This window comes from Microtus oregoni, unplaced genomic scaffold, assembly GCF_018167655.1.
Source record: "Microtus oregoni isolate MIOR12 unplaced genomic scaffold, Mior012 000025F_ref0000491, whole genome shotgun sequence".
Lineage (NCBI taxonomy): Eukaryota > Metazoa > Chordata > Mammalia > Rodentia > Cricetidae > Microtus > Microtus oregoni.
This window is the reverse complement of record NW_024543084.1, coordinates 23,585,666-23,601,703: the sequence shown is the minus strand read 5'-3', so window position 1 is coordinate 23,601,703 and position 16,038 is coordinate 23,585,666. Positions and strand designations below refer to the sequence as shown.

Here is a 16,038-nt window from a genome sequence, read left to right as displayed (position 1 = left end):
TATTGAAGGTGTATGCCGCCACCGCCTGACTACACATTGTACTGTAATATGAGTTACATTGACAAACTGTCATGTTGCTTAAGTTTGTTGAGAGCAGACTGGGAGGGGTACACTCTCCCTTTTTTCAAATTCAAACATGTTTTTCTCAAGCTTTCTCTATTCCTATCCTGGTGGTGACAGGAGAAGGTTGTTCAGCAGTAGCTGTGGATATTTAAAGCATGGTGGTTCTGGGCAGTGGTGGTGCACTCCTTTAATCCCAGCACTTGGGAGATAGAGGCAGACAGATCTGAGTTTGAGGCCAGCCTAGACTACACAGACAGGTCTCGGGTGTCACCTTTGTGAACAGACAGGAGGTGAACCATCTCAAGGTTGCAGTGGAAATAAACACCAGATGCTGATAACCTCAGTGATGCTTCCCTGCTGTGTTTCTGCTGGGTTTTCCAAGTGTCACTTGTTTGCTTTCTTATTTTATACATTGACGTTTTGTATGTAGGTCTGTGTACCACATATGTGCCTGGTACCCATGAAGCTTGAAGAGGGTATTGGATTCCCTGGAACTGGGCACTCTCTCCACTGACCTCCTTACGCACCATGGAGCCGCTGTGCGTGTGTGGAGAGGCAGAGAAGAGCAGGTGCGTGTCCCTCCTCTCCACTGAGAAGTGGGGTAGACCAGTACTCTTTCTTCCTGGACCAGCTGCTCCCACATTTTTGGTGGATGCAGTGGGTTGACCAGATGGCTGGACCCTTTTTCTTTTTTTGAAAATAATACATCACACACACACACACACACACACACGTCGACCAGTTGGCTCTGTGTATTTTATTATTATTTTTTAAATGATAGAAGCAGGTTGACGAATTGTCCTATAAAGTGTTTTGCCTTAAAAACAAAGTCACAACTGGACTCTTTTTTTTAAAATATTTATTTATTTATTATGTACACAATATTCTGTCTGTGTGTATGACTGCAGGCCAGAAGAGGGCACCAGACCTCATTACAGATGGTTGTGAGCCACCATGTGGTTGCTGGGAATTGAACTCAGGACCTATGGAAGAGCAGGCAATGCTCTTAACCTCTGAGCCATCTCTCCAGCCCTGGACTCTTTTTTTAAAAAAATACATTCTACATACACAGGGTGACAGATTATTGTGAGCTGCTATGTATGTGCTGGAAATTGAACTCAGAGCAGTCAGTTCTCTTAAGCTTGAATAATTTCTCCAGCCTTGCCCACCCTTACCCCTACTTGCTTCTTGACTGTGCTGCTCCAGTACAGTCTGGTTATTTTCTCATAGAATGTTTTGCTCTTCACTTACTAATTCTTCCTGCTGCTTGCTGTTTTTTCTTGTTGGTTTATTTGAGACAGCGGCTCACTTTGTTACGTGGCCCTAGCTGGCATAGAACTTATGTATATTAGCCTAGCCTGGAACTCACAAACATCTGCCTGCCTCCGCCTGGCTTTTTTATTAAATTTTAATTGTGTGTGTGTGTGTGTGTGTGTGTGTGTGTGTACTTCAATGGACAGAGGTCATGGGGGTCCTGGAAACCAAATTCAGGCCATCAGTACTGGGGGCAGGCTCTATGCCATTTTACCAGCCCTATTGTTTTAATGTTCTTGCTCTATACTTTATATATATATATATATATATATATATATATATATATGTTAAGTATGCTTAATAAATTCACTTCTTGGAAACTGAGAGTATGGTCTTGTTGGTCTTAATCCAGACTGTACTGGACAAACGTGAGAGTTGGATGAAGGTGAGTGAGGTGATAAACCCTCTTTATCCACATCTATTCCCTATGTCTGAAGGATCTCGCAGTGTCTGATGAGGCAGACGGTGATTCTTTCTGAAAACGCACAACTCCTGCTGAAAGGAAATGCTTTGAGTGGAACATGGTGGAAAATTCAGACTGATGCTCTTCAGATGTATGGGAAAACTCATGGGGGAAACTTTAATGAATATAGATTTAATGAGTATCAAAGTGAACATTAAAGCCTTTGAGGATTTTTTGGTATCATGAATGGACATGTTGAAGAAAATTCCCTTGTATATAATAATTGAGTTAAAGCCTTAAATATCCTTTCTATTTTTAAGAAAGGGTCTCTACTGTGTAGCTGTGACTGCTCTGGAACTTGCTTTGTAAACTAGGATGTCATCCAATTCCCAGAGCTTCCCCTGCCTTTGTGCCCAAGTGCTGGGATTAAAGGCATGCATCGCCATGCTTGGGTGGTGCTTTTATCTACCATGTAATAGTTAGATAAAACTTGGTCAGAAAAACAACCACCCCACTCCCCTACCCTCACCACTGCAGGGTTTCTTTATGTAACCCTGGCTATCCTGACACTTGTTCTGTAGAGCAGTCTAGCCTCAAACTCAAGGATCACCTGCCTGTGCTCCCAAATCCTGGGATTAAAGGTGTGCCCCCAAACAATCAAAATTCAGGCATACATTGGTGCTCTTCAGCCAGTCCTTGTAATGGTTACTGAAAGCAGATCAATAGTTCCATGGATTTAATGATATCAATCAATTACTGAACTTTGCCCTTTGAAAATTTAATGTACTTCATCATCTCTTAAATCTCTATCTTTTAGATATCTTTTATAATGATTTATTTTTACTTTACATGCATTGGTGTTTTGCCTGCTTGTCTTTGTGAGGATATCAGATCCCCTGAAACTGGACTTATAGGCAGTTGTGGGTTCTGGGACTTGAATCTGGGTCCTCAGGAAAGCAGCCATATTAACTGCTGAGCCATCTCTCCAGTTCATCTTTTATTTTTATATTTTATTTTATTTTTTTTTATTTTTATTTTTTTTAGTTTTTCGAGACAGGGTTTCTCTGTAGCTTTGGAGCCTGTCCTGGAACTAGCTCTTGTAGATTAGGCTGGTCTTGAACTCACAGAGATCCGCCTGCCTCTGCCTCCTGAGTGCTGGGATTAAAGGCGTGTGCCACCACCACCCAGCTTTGTACGTCTTAAACATTTATTCAGACCATTATATCTTGTAAAAACCTTTTAGTTCCATAGCCTGGGAACATTCAACCATTGTAGTCTTCATACACAAATTCTTTATTAAAATGATTTAAATTTTTACATTTTTCTAACATTTGCTTAAATACCATGAGACATTAACAGATATAGCATCTACTGTGAGAGTTTTCTCTTTGGGATTGGGGAAGATTAAGTAATGTCTGTCTTATTAAACCCTAATGAGAAACCAATGTTCTGTTTCAACAAATTTCATTTTGAGGGATCAATGGGTCTTAACTTATAGACCGTGGATGAGAGGTTGCTGACAGCAGTGGAGGTGTTCCAATAGCAGCCACAGAGGGAGGTCTCCACACTACAAACGATGGCTTCCCCATAGCTAGATAGGTAAAAGGCCCTCTCCCTAGTCTCTCCCAGCCTGTATACTCAAGCTCCTTTCCAAGACCTCAGAGGAGTGGTTGGCTACTCAGATGAGGGTTCAGTGACTCTGCCAATCTCTCTCTCCCCCCCCCCCCCCCCCTTTAAAGACAGGGTCTCAATGTGTGACCCTGGTTGGCTTGGGACTCACTATGTATACCAGGCTGGCCTCAAATACATGGAGATCTATCTGCCTTTGTCCTCTCAGTACTGGGATTAAAGGTGAACACCACCGTGCCTGGTTCTTATCTATGCTGCTGTCCTTGGAAAGTAGAAGCTAAAGCAAGAACGAGTGGTCAGGACTTGGTGAAGCAGAAACAGAAGCAGATAAGCATGAAGCCAAGGAGTCTTGAGAAAGAAAAAAACGTTGTGCTAGGCAGAAGGAGCAGGTGTTAGAACCCAACATAGCTTTTATCTCCAACTCTCAGTGTAGCTGCTACTGGCTGCAGCTTGTCCAGCACCCAATCATTTCTTCTTTAGGTCCTGGTTAGGAACTGTGCTTTCTCACATTTTCCCCATGCTGCTGGAAATTCACACAAGCCTTCCAAATCTAGCCATCTCATTCTTAACTCCCCTTGTTAGATGGCTAGTATTTGAGCCACATGACTGAAAAAAAATCTTGTGTCCCTATTGAAAGCCAGTAAATATATCAGGCAAAACAATTTAACACTGTGGAGATCTGGCATTATTACCCCTTAGTCTGATACTTCAAAAAAAAATGGTGTTTTCTTAAAGTCTTAGTGGGACCAGGAAGTTTTATGTGCCACTATTTTGATTTGTGCCATGTAATTGCATTATTTGAGATGTTGTGAATTCTCATGGTTGCCACCATCTTGGTGAGGTCTTTAGCCAAGATGGTGACGTAGCTACATGGTTATTTTTGCTTATGTTAAGCTTAGCTCCATGGTAAAATGAGCTCATGATTCATGAAATTCAGCATCTCACAGATTAAATATTGACGTCACCTCTTTAAAAAGATACCTGAGTTATGTCAGCTTGGATATAGGAGATGGTTTATGTGGCATGAAGATCCCCAAATAGAAAAGCAATAGGAAGGAATCCCACAATCTCAGTACAATGTGAGTCACTATATCCTTTCACACAAATTATAAGCAGCCCTTTGATTGTCATTGCCTTGAGTCTATAGATGCTTTTTGACAGTGGCATTACTCGGAATCCATGAGGATGGGCAGCCTTTTCAAATCTAGTATGTTCCATTTCTTTCTTTGGAGTCTTGAAGATTTTTATTATAGAAGACTTTTGTTTTCTTCCTTTTGTCAGGTTTGTTGATCGTTTGTCAATGGATCCTGCAGAATTTTGTGTGTTTGTGTTTTGCCACTTTGCTGAACATGTTTATGAGCTCAGAGTGGTAGTGTTCAGGGTCTGTTATGAAAGAACCATGTCATCTGTAATTGGGATAGTTTTAATTTCTTTTCCTCTTTGCATCCCTTTTATTTCTTTCTCTCAGTGCTCTACTAGAATGTGAAACATTCTGTTGGGTAGGAGTGGAGAAATGAACACTGTTGTCTTTTCCCTGACCCTGATTTTAGTGGGAATGCTTTGAGTTCTTCTCTATTTGGGAGGGTTTTTTTTTTTGAGTTTAGATTTCTATTTATGCAATAACAACCCTTCTGTTTACCTGGTCATAGTCCTTCTGTGTAGGACATTGTCACCAGCACTGCCTTTGCGGGGGGAAGGGTTGCTTTGGACTTAACAAAGAGGACTTGCTGCTCTTGTAAAGAACCTAGGTTCACTTGCCAGCACCCATAGTTTCAGGGGATACAACTCCCTTTTCTGATTTGACATGCTCTAGGCATACATGTCGCTCATATACATACATAAATAAATTGGAAAAAATCCAGGTTCTTTTTAAAAATTCAAAGTCTTGGGTTGGAAAGACTTCTCAGCACTTAAGAGCACTGACTGCTCTCCCAGAGGATGTGAATTCAATTCCCAGCAACTACATGGCAGCTCACAACTCTCTGTTTCTCTAGGATCGCGAATTATAAGCTCAATGTCCTTTATTTATGGCTAGAAACCAAATATGAGTGAGTACATCCCATGTTCCTCTTTTTGGGTCTGGCTTACCTCACTCAGGATAGTGTTTTCTATTTCCATCCATTTGCATGCAAAATTCAAGAAGTCCTTGTTTTTTACTGCTGAGTAATACTCTAATATGTATATATTCCATACTTTCTTCATCCATTCTTCCACTGAAGGGCATCTAGGTTGTTTCCAGGTTCTGGCTATTACAAACAATGCTGCTATGAACATAGTTGAGCATATACTTTTGTTGTATGATAGGGCCTCTCTTGGGTATATTCCCAAGAGTGGTATTGCTGGGTCCAGGGATGGTAATGCCTCCAGACAATCCTTTATTGTATAAGATTGTTTTGGCTATCCTGGGTTTTTTGTTTTTCCATATAAAGTTGATTATTGTCTTCTCCAGATCCATGAAGAATTTTGATGGGGATTGCATTGAATCTATAGATTGCTTTTGGTAGAATTGCCATTTCACAACTCTCTGTAACTCCATTTCTGGGGTAGCCAACATACATACAGCCAACATACAGACATACATGGAGGCATAGTGTAAATAAAAAAAATGTAAAAATCCAAAATCTTTGGGGGGAAGGGAAAGGCAGGGAGAGGAGCAGAGAAAAATGTAGAGCTCAATAAAAATCTATTTAAAAAATCCAAAATCTTTCCAGATGGTGGTGGCACATACCTTTAATCCCAGAACTCGGGAGGCAGAAGCAGGCATTTCTCTGTGAGTTAAAGGCCAGCCTAGTCTATAAGAGCTAGTTCCAGGACAGCTAGGGCTGTTACAAAGAAACCATGACTTGAAAAATAAATAACAAACTAAAAATCTAAAATCTTGGCCTGTGTGTGGTGGCCTTTAATCCCAGCACTTGGGAGGCAGAGGCACACAAACCTCTGAGTTCAAGGCCAGCCTGGTCTACGTAGCAAGTTTAAGAAATAGAGAGGATGGTCGAAAAATGGATAAGAAAAATGTGGTACATTTACACAATGGAGTAATACACAGCAGAAAAAATAACGACAGCTTGAATTTTGCAGGAAAATGGATGGAGCTAGAAAACATTATTTTGAGTGAGGTAACCCAGACACATAAAAACAATTATCACATGTACTCAATCATAGGTGGTTTTTAAACATAAAGCAAAGAAAGCCAGCCCACAAATCACAATCTTAGAACTGAGACAACAGTGAGGACACTAAGAGAGACTTACATAGATCTAATCTACATGGGAAGTAGAAAGTAGAAAAAGACAAGATCTCCTGAGGAAATTGGGAGCATGGGGACCTTGGGAGATGATTGAAGGAGGGAGGGGAGAGGCATGGAGGGAAGCAGAGAAAAATGTAGAGCTCAATAAATATCAATAAAATAAAAAGAAAGAGAGAGGAAAAGTGGTTTCTGTATGGGCTTGGTGGTACAATTCTAGCATATGATTGAGGCAGGAGGATTGTAAATTTTAGGCCAGGCTAAGCTACATAGTGAGATTATGTGCTTGTGTGTGTTTGTGACCTTGTTGGAGGAGGTGTGTCATAGCAAGTGAGCTTAGAGATTCAAAAGATTGAAGTCATTCCCAGTGTTCCCTCTCTACCTCTTTTTTTTAAATAAATGAAGTTCAACTTCTTTATTTTTTAGATTGATTTATTTATCATGTATACAATGTTCCTCCTGCCTGTACACCTGCACACCAGAAGAGGGCACCAGATCTCATTATAGATGGTTGTGAGTCACCATGTGGTTGCTGAGAATTGAACTAAGGATAACAGCCAGTGCTCTTAACTTCTGAGTTATCTTCCCAGTCCCCCCTCTTCTTCTTGCCTGAGGATCAAGATGTGAATTCTCAGCTACTACTCCACCTCCACCCCTCATCAGCATCAACATGCCTTCGCTCTACCATCATAGACTCTAAAGCTCTGAAATTCTAAGCCCAATTATAAACTCTTTCTTATATAGTCTGCCTTGGTTATGGTGTTTTGTCAGAGTAATAGAAAAATAATTGAAAATTGATATATATCAGGAAGTATACAACTACTGTGACAAACCTGACCATGTTGATTTATGGAGGAATGTGGAAGACTTTGGGAGTTTGGCGTAGGAAAGTGTACATTGTAAGCAGGACTCAACAGAATTTCCCAGTAGGCTCTTGCAAAACAGCGATGCTGAGAGCGCTACAGACTGTGGAGGACAACTCGAGCTTTCACAAAGGAACAATATTGGCAGCTGGGCTTGTGACTGTTCCCTCCACCCCCACCCGAGACAGGGTTTCTCTATGGAACTCTGTGGCTGTCCCAGAACTCTGTAGACCAGGCTGGCCTCAAACTCACAGAGATCCGCCTGCCTCTGCCTCTTGAATGCTGGGATTAAAGGCATGCGCCACCACCACCCAGTTCGAGAGACTGTTCATGTGATATATCGGCAAAGAATGTGACTGCTTTCTGCCCTTGTCCTAAATTTTTCCTGAGACTAAATTAAAACTAATTTTGTTGGTAGAGGAGGTTTCAAGACATAACATTGACCTTGTTACGTAGTTACTAAATCTTCAGAACTACATGAAAAAATATTTTTTTTCTGTGTAGCCCTGGATGACTTGGAACTAACTCTGTAAACCAGGCTGGCCTCAAATTCAGAGATCCGCCTGTCTCTGCCTCCAGAATTCTGGGATGTGCCACCATGCCTGGCCCAAAATGGTAATATTGACTCTGTTCTGTGATTATTAGTGATGGGTTTTTTGGGTTTTTTTTTTTTTTGAGACAAGGTTTTTCTGTAGCTTTTAGCTTCTCCTGGAACTAGCTCTTGTAGACCAGGTGGGCCTAGAACTCACAGAAATCTGTCTGTCTCTGCCTCCCAAGTGCTGGGATTAAAGGCGTGAGCCACCACCATCCAGCTGGTGATGGTTCTTAATGCAGACCTACAATGAAAAAGAACAAGTAGGAAAAAAAGAAATAAAAAATGCAGTTTTACATAATTTTTAAAGAAAAAGCATCAGGAAATTTAATTTTTAAGCCAAGATTTGTGCTGAAAGGGAAGGGAGTAGTTAAGAGCACTGGCTGCTCTTGGAGAGAATTTAGGTTTGGTTCCCACATGGTGCCACTTCTCACCTCTCTAAATCCTGCAGCTTCTATGCTGCCACAACTAATAGCACATGGGAGACTTTTTGTTGTTGTTGTTGTTTCCCTGTGTTTTGGAGCCTGTCCTGGAACTCGCTCTGTAGACCAGACTAGCCTCAAACTCATAGAGATCTGCCCACCTCTGCCTCCTGAGTGTGCTGGGATTAAGGCAAGCACCCTCACCACCTGGCTAATCATTTCTAATTGTGTGTTCAGAGCTGTCTTTTTCTTTAGCTGTCAGGAAGAATACCAGCTGCATGGGAGACTTAAACATTACCAAATTCAACACTCAGTGGTGCACACCTTTAATCCCAGCATTTGGGAGGCAGAGGCAGGTGGATCTCTGTGTTTTAGTTTTAGGCCAGCATGGTCTACAGAGTAAGTTCCAGGACAGCCGGGGTTATACAGAGAAACTGTTTCAAAAAATATGAGAGAGAGAGAGAGAGAGAGAGAGAGAGAGAGAGAGAGAGAGAGATTGCATGATTGATTAACCCAGAGACAATGGGGCTGGAGAGATGGCTCAGAGGTTAAGAGCATTGCCTGCTCTTCCAAAGGTCCTGAGTTCAATTCCCAGCAACCACATGGTGGCTCACAACCATCTGTAATGGGGTCTGGTGCCCTCTTCTGGCCTGCAGGCATACACACAGACAGAATATTGTATACATAATAAATAAATAAATATTAAAAAAAACAGAGACAGATATTGGGGTTCAACCTGAAGATCAGAAAAGCAAAACAGCCAAACCACTAGAGATTGCTTACCTCCAAGAAATCCTCAGACAGAAAGGGAGTAAATTCCTGTTTCATTCTGGTTTATATTCCTCTCTAGTGCTAGGATTAAAGGCATGTACCACTACTCTACTGCCCGACTTCTATGGCTACTGTGGCTACTGGGATTAAATGTGTTTGCCACTACTGCCTGGCCTGTATGATTGACCAGTGTGGCTGTTTTACTCTCTGTTCTTCAGGCAAGCTTTATTTATTAAAATATAAATGATATATCACTATATTTCCCCCTTTTTTGTCTAAAATAAAAAGGAGGCTCTAATATAAGAAAAACTATATACAACAAGTACAATGACTATATACAGTATATACAGGCAATAAATACATCAACAATGACTAGGCCAGTTGCATTTGACAATTTCATAGAAAATTCTATCTTGATGAGTCCAAAGTCTTGTACTTAATTTGCTTTTTTTCCCCTGGTGTTTTGAGACAGGCTTCCACTGTAGCTTTTGAGTCTGTCTTGAAAGTAGCTCTTGTAGAGCAGGCTGGCCTTGAACTCAGAGATCTGCCTGTCTTTGCCTCCCAAGTGCTGGGATTAAAGGTGTACACAACCACCACCAAGATACCTAATTTTTGCTCTCTCTCAACCTTATATATTTTATATTTCTTTAGTGAAATTCTTTTTTGAGTCTCATAAACAATGAAAACTATAACTGTCTAGTCTTCAACTCCCTCAGAGACTCAAGAAGGAAACAACATTAACTGAGTAAGCAGGATGAGTGAGCAAGCGACTTCCTAAAATTGTGACAAATGACAGAAACAGCTGATTGCCTGGTCAGTCACCCAAAGTTCCTCTGCAATGTTGGGGCATTCATCTTTGGCCTGTAGACCTGGAATATCTGACAGACTTTCCTATGAAGCAGTGGTTTTGAAGGGATGTCCCACCTTGTTTGCAGTCACTTGCTGTCGTGTCCTGCTTGTCCCATTAGGACAGCATAGTGTCAGCAGTTGAAGCAAGGGCACTTTCTTGCCTAGTGACTTTTGCTGCACAGAAGGCAAACTCCTTGCTGGGCAGTGGTGGCGCACGCCTTTAATCCCAGCACTCGGGAGGCAGAGGCAGGCGGATCTCTGTGAGTTTGAGGCCACCCTGGTCTACAAGAACTAGTTCCAGGGCAGGCACCAAAGTTACAGAGAAACCCTGTCTTGAAATCCCCTCCACCCCTCCCCCCCAAAAAGAAAGCAAACTCCATGTGGAGTTTCTTCAATGTCCATCATCTTCTCTGAAGTAGATTTGCACTGCCAGGAGCAGACATGTCTCATTGTTGTAAATAAAAAAGAACCTAATCTATTAAGACATTTTAAATGCCATATTCTGTAGATCTCTGAATATGACCTGTCTATGTAATACATTTCTGTTTGACCTTGAAAACATACCTATTGTGACTACAAGTTCAACTGAAATAGGTGACTAATTACTAAACTTTATTTCCTTATTACCATAAATAGTTGTTAATAAAAACTTTCAAGGACTAGAAATTTGCATTACATTGGTAAACGAGTTGTATAGGTACAATATTTTGAACAAGATTAGCAATATATGTGCAGTCTGTTTTTAACAAAATTGATCTCAAATTATCTATATATGAAATTTGCATATGATCTACAAAATTCCAATCCACTGTAAAGCATTTAAACTAATAGTTGCTTTCTAAAGTATATTCAATAATCTACCTTTTATCTTATCTATATCATCCCCTTTTTCTTTTCAAAGTTGATTCTACCCTTTTATCCTATCATATTTGCATCCCCATTTTTTCTTTGCAAAACAAGAACTCTGGATCTAATTTCCTTTGTTCAATTTTGCTCCTGACCATACCAATAACAACTTGTAACCAACCCTCCCAAACAATGACAAATGTCCATAACCAATTGAATGACCAAAACCCACCCACCCCACCTCTTGGGAATGTGGATGTCATCGTCTCACATTTACTTCGTGCTTTCTGGGGGTGATGACATCTTTAGGGTATTCTAAAAGAAAATTTTGGTTAATTGTCAAATTCAGAGAGGTAGCTTTATCATTTGTTGTCCAGTTTCTGCACAATGGGAAAGTGCAGGGCTTTGTCTCAAGTCCTCGTTAGAGTAATCTGTTAGGCTGGATCATCTTAGCTAGCTACCTCAGAATGGTTCTGAGCAACTTGTAGTTCATAGCTGATCTTTAGGTGGTGTTCTTCAGCTTAGTGGTGGAGGAGCCATTATTGTGGGGCCTTGAAGATGTAAGTCACAAAACAATCCCACACCCATTTGGAATTATGATTAATAACAGGGTTATTTATTTAAGGGGAAAAACTTACAGATCGCTGTCCTAGACAACAGCCCTCGGTGCAACTAGGAACAGAGTTTAGCAGCCAGAAGCGGGAGCTGGAAGTGAGAGTGAGTGAGAGAGAGAGAGGAAAAGAAAGGCTACTGCTGCATTTTAAAGCAAAAGAGACCACGCCCAAGTGGGCTTACCTTAAAGGCTATTGGCTAAAGGAATGGGAGGAGCTCCACAGCAGGGCCTCATCCTCCTTATGGAGACTTCCTGAGGTCACCTTTAGGCATGTTCATAGTTTACTGTAGAAAACTGATAGAGAATCAAACCTGAAATCATATTCAGGAAGGTAGAGTAAACTTCTTTCTAGAATTAGTTAATACTCTATATGACCATTAATATCATGACAAAATGTTTAATATATATGAATATATATGTAAATCTTATACATCTTAACCTTAAGAAAAGCTGTTAAGGGGTCAATATAAAACCAAAGAATAGTCCTTAAATAAGTCCTAGAATAAGCAATAGTCCTTAAATTTTTGTTATTCTTCTGTCCCATATCAAGTTGCTCTTCTGACATGAGAGAGATTTTGTATTTCATTTTATTAAGCATGCTTGGGTTTAGAGAAGGAGAGAGCCACACTACAGCTCCAACGCAGCTTTAATTGGATGGGGACACAAAAAGGCCATTTGCATTACATGTCTGTAGAGAACAGCAGAAATAAACATTTCTAGCAAATGTGTGATTATCGAATTAGCATTTTCTGAACTCAAAGCAGCTGCCCATTGAAATGGTGTATCGGGCTGGGCGGTGATGGCGCATGCCTTAAATCCCAGCACTTGGGAGGCAGAGGCAGGAGGATTTTTGTGAATTCAAGGCCAGCTTGATCTACAAGAGCTAGTTCCAGGACAGACTCCAAAAGCTACAGAGTAACCCTGTCTTGAAAAACCAAACCAAACAAAACCAAAAAAAGAAAAAAGAAAAAGAAAAAAGAAAAGAAAAAGGTGTATCAATGGTGTGGTATACTTATTTTAATTTTTCAAATTCTACAAAATGGTACACATCCATTTGCAAAATTTTATTCCTTTGGGTTATTCCCTGTAGGTAGTGGTGTTTGGTTGTATAAAGTACAAGTAGAATATTTCCTTATAAAGTCCTTGGTTTGTTACCATGTGATGGAAAAGCCTTTTTTTTAAAAAAACCATGTGATGGAAAAGCCTTTTTTTTAAAAAAAAAAAAACCCTTTGCTATTGACTTTTTTTTTAATGAAATTCAGCTCTTTCAGCACATTTCCAATCAATAATTGAGTCGATTTCTGCATTACCTTGTGCTAGCGAACCTGGCAGACCCATATGTGATTGGATATGTGTTATGTATATGGGATAATGCCTGTTGATTATATTTTACAACTGAATAATGAAGTCAATTCCATACCATCTGGTATAAATTCAGTATGCAAAAGAACTCTCTTCATATTGTGATTCTGTAGCTATATTGAGGGGTTCTTTTTTTAATTTATTTAATTATTAAAGATTTCTGTCTCTTCCCCACCACCGCCTCCCATTTCCCTCCCCCTCCCCCAATTAAGTCCCCCCCCCCCTTAGACCGAAAAGCAATCAGGGTTCCTTGTCCTGTGGGAAGTCCAAGGAACCCCCTCCTCCATCCAGGTCTAGTAAGTTGAGCATCCAAACTGCCTAGGCTCCCACAAAGCCAGTGCGTGCAGTAGGATCAAAAATCCATTGCCATTGTTCTTGAGTTCTATTGAGGGGTTCTTTAAAAGCTCTAAGTACCATGAGAGTAGCATGTAATCCTGACTTTTAGACAGAATCATAAGGGTTTTGTTCCACTTTACTTTCATTTACTGATTTGTAACCTGCCTTTCTTGATCTGTTTGCATCAGTATAGAATGTAGGGGCTTCACTTATTGGTGTGTCCCATACAATGCAAAGGAGGATCCAGCTAGTTTTCTTTTTAAATTGAATTCTCTTGTTTTTAGGATAGTTGTTGCTAATATCTCCCAAAAAATTAGTACAAACTCTCTGCCAGGGTTCACTTCCTTCCCATAATTTGTCAATTTCCTCATTATTAAAAGGTACTATAATTTCTACAGGGTCTATTCCTGCTAATTGATGAAGTCTCCATTTTCCTTTTAGAATTAAAAAAAACTTTTTAATTTTTTTCTCAGTTTATGTGGTAAAAAGATCCATTCTAAGATACTATCTTCCCTGTACATTAAAATTCTTGTAGGAGAATGTTTGGAGGATAATATGACCAGAATGCTGTTAAGCTTCAGATCCTTAGGATTGACATGTGCCTTATGTGATTTCTCTTCAATCAAAGTCAATTCTAAGCTTCAGCTGATAATTCTCTGGGACTATTTAAATCCTTGTTACCATTTAAGGTTTTGTTTAAATTAATCAGGTCATCAGGTTCTATCCCAATTGTGGGCCATAGATGGGAAAGTCTCCTAGCAAGCTTTGGAAGTCATTAAGAGTCTGCAATCTGTCTCTTCTAATTTGCACCTTTTGGGGTCTAAATTTTTTGTAAACCTATTTTACAGCCTAAATAATTAATAGAACCTCATCTGTGTATTTTTTCAGGAGTTGTTGTAATCCCCAAGAAGGCAAAATTTTCTTTACTTCTTCAAACATTTTTTCTTCCTTTTAAAAAAGGTTTATTTATTTATTATGTATACAGTATCTGTCTACATGTATCCCTGCAGGCCATAAGAGGGCACCAGATCTTATTACAGATGGTTGTGAGCCACCATGTGGTTGCTTGGAATTGAACTCAGGACCTCTGGAAGAGCAGTCAGTGCTCTTAAGCTCTGAGCCATCTCTCCAGCCCCTCAAACATTCTTTCTAAAGTATCTACACTGGAATCAAATAGTAAAATGCGTTCCATGCAATGGTAATCTACAGATTGAGGAAATTGCTTACATATTGTAGGTGGAGACTGCACTTTCATTTCCTGGCTGCTCAGACACGAATAATCACACAGAAACTATATTAATTACAATGCTGTTTGGCTGATGGCTCAGGTGTATTTCTGGCTAGCTCTTACATCTTAAATTAACCCATTTCTTTCTTTCTTTTTTTTTAGAACTCTGAAGTTTTATTCAGTGGGTCTCTGGGTCTAGAAGAAGGTGTTAGGCCTCTTGGTAGTGAAGCGAGGCTTGTGCTGGCGCCGCAGAACACGGTGGGGCAGTGGGAACTTGATCTTGGAGTCATGGAACTGCTTGACAGCCGGCCTGCAACATTTGCCGGCAGCAATCTCTTCCACCTTCATGATCTGGATGGAGTGTGCACGGGCACGATGCCGGGCACCCATGTCTCGGTAGCACTGTGTGACAGCCCCAGCAGTGGTCAGGTCGTGGTACTCGCGGTACATGTTGTGTGTCCCACTGCGGGAGTCATAGCGCAGCCAGATGCCGAAGTTCTTCACGCGCAGGGGGGACTTCTCGAATACCTGTGGGCAGGGAGGACAGTCAAGCGTGCTGCCTTGGCTCTGGGGGAGCCCAGGGACTGCCACCCTGCGGGGCCCTGGGCCGCACCTGCCCACAGTACACGATCTCCCCGGATGACTTCTTCATCTTCTTCAGCTGTGACACGAAGTACCAGAAGCGGGACTTAGCCACCACATGGTTGGGGGCGAAGATGCGCATTCGGTACAGCGGTGGTGTGTGGCACTTCGGGGTGGGCAAGCAGCGCCCCACCACCTTGTACTCCCGGAGTGTGCCCGAGGCCTTCATGGAGGTCCGTCCTCGTCCGCCGCCAGTCACAAAAGGAAGCAAATTAACCCATTTCTATTAGTCTGTGTATTGCCACATGACCATGGTGCTACCTCATTTTCTTCATGTCTTGTTTCCTTGGCTGCTGTCTGGTGTCTGCTTGACTTCACCTGCTCTCTCTCTACATCTCTGTTCGGTTTCCCACCTGGCTTTACTCTGCCAAGCCATCAACTGAAAAATCTTTATTCATCAACCAATAAAAGTAACTCATATACAGAAGGACATCCCACATCAATGTATCATTTCCAATGGCTGACTTACAAAATATTGGCACTGGGTGGGGCTATTTAACATTCCCTGTGGGAGAATCTTCCATTGCTATCTTTTAGTAGGGTGAGAATTATTATAAGTAGGCACTGTGAAGGCAATTTTTTTCTGTCTTTTTCTAGTAAAGGCTAGTGAAGAAAAGTCTTTTAAATCAATAACTATAAGAGGTTATCCTTTAGGCAATAGAGAAAGCAAAAGAATGCCAGATTGTAGAGAATCCATTGGCTGAAACACCTATTAACAGCTCTTAGATCTGCTACTATTCTTCAGTTTCCAGGTTTCTTTTTAACAAAAAATACAGAATTCCAAGGGCTGGTTGGTTCTTCAATATCCTGAGCATCTAGTTGCTCCTGAACCAGCTGTTCTAAAGCCTGTAGCTTCTCCAT

The 16,038-nt window shown here is 41.0% G+C and overlaps 1 protein-coding gene across 1 annotated transcript; it reads right to left on the bottom strand.

Moving 5' to 3' along the window:
* Window positions 1–14,696: 14,696 nt before the first annotated feature.
* On the bottom strand, window positions 14,697–16,038 carry LOC121462983 (60S ribosomal protein L18a-like). Its single transcript, XM_041674973.1, has 3 exons — window positions 15,952–16,038; window positions 15,149–15,400; window positions 14,697–15,063 (listed from the first exon to the last, which is right to left on the bottom strand). The coding sequence occupies exons 1-3, from the start codon at window positions 16,036–16,038 to the stop codon at window positions 14,731–14,733; spliced, it is 672 nt and encodes a 223-aa protein (XP_041530907.1). The 3' UTR covers window positions 14,697–14,730.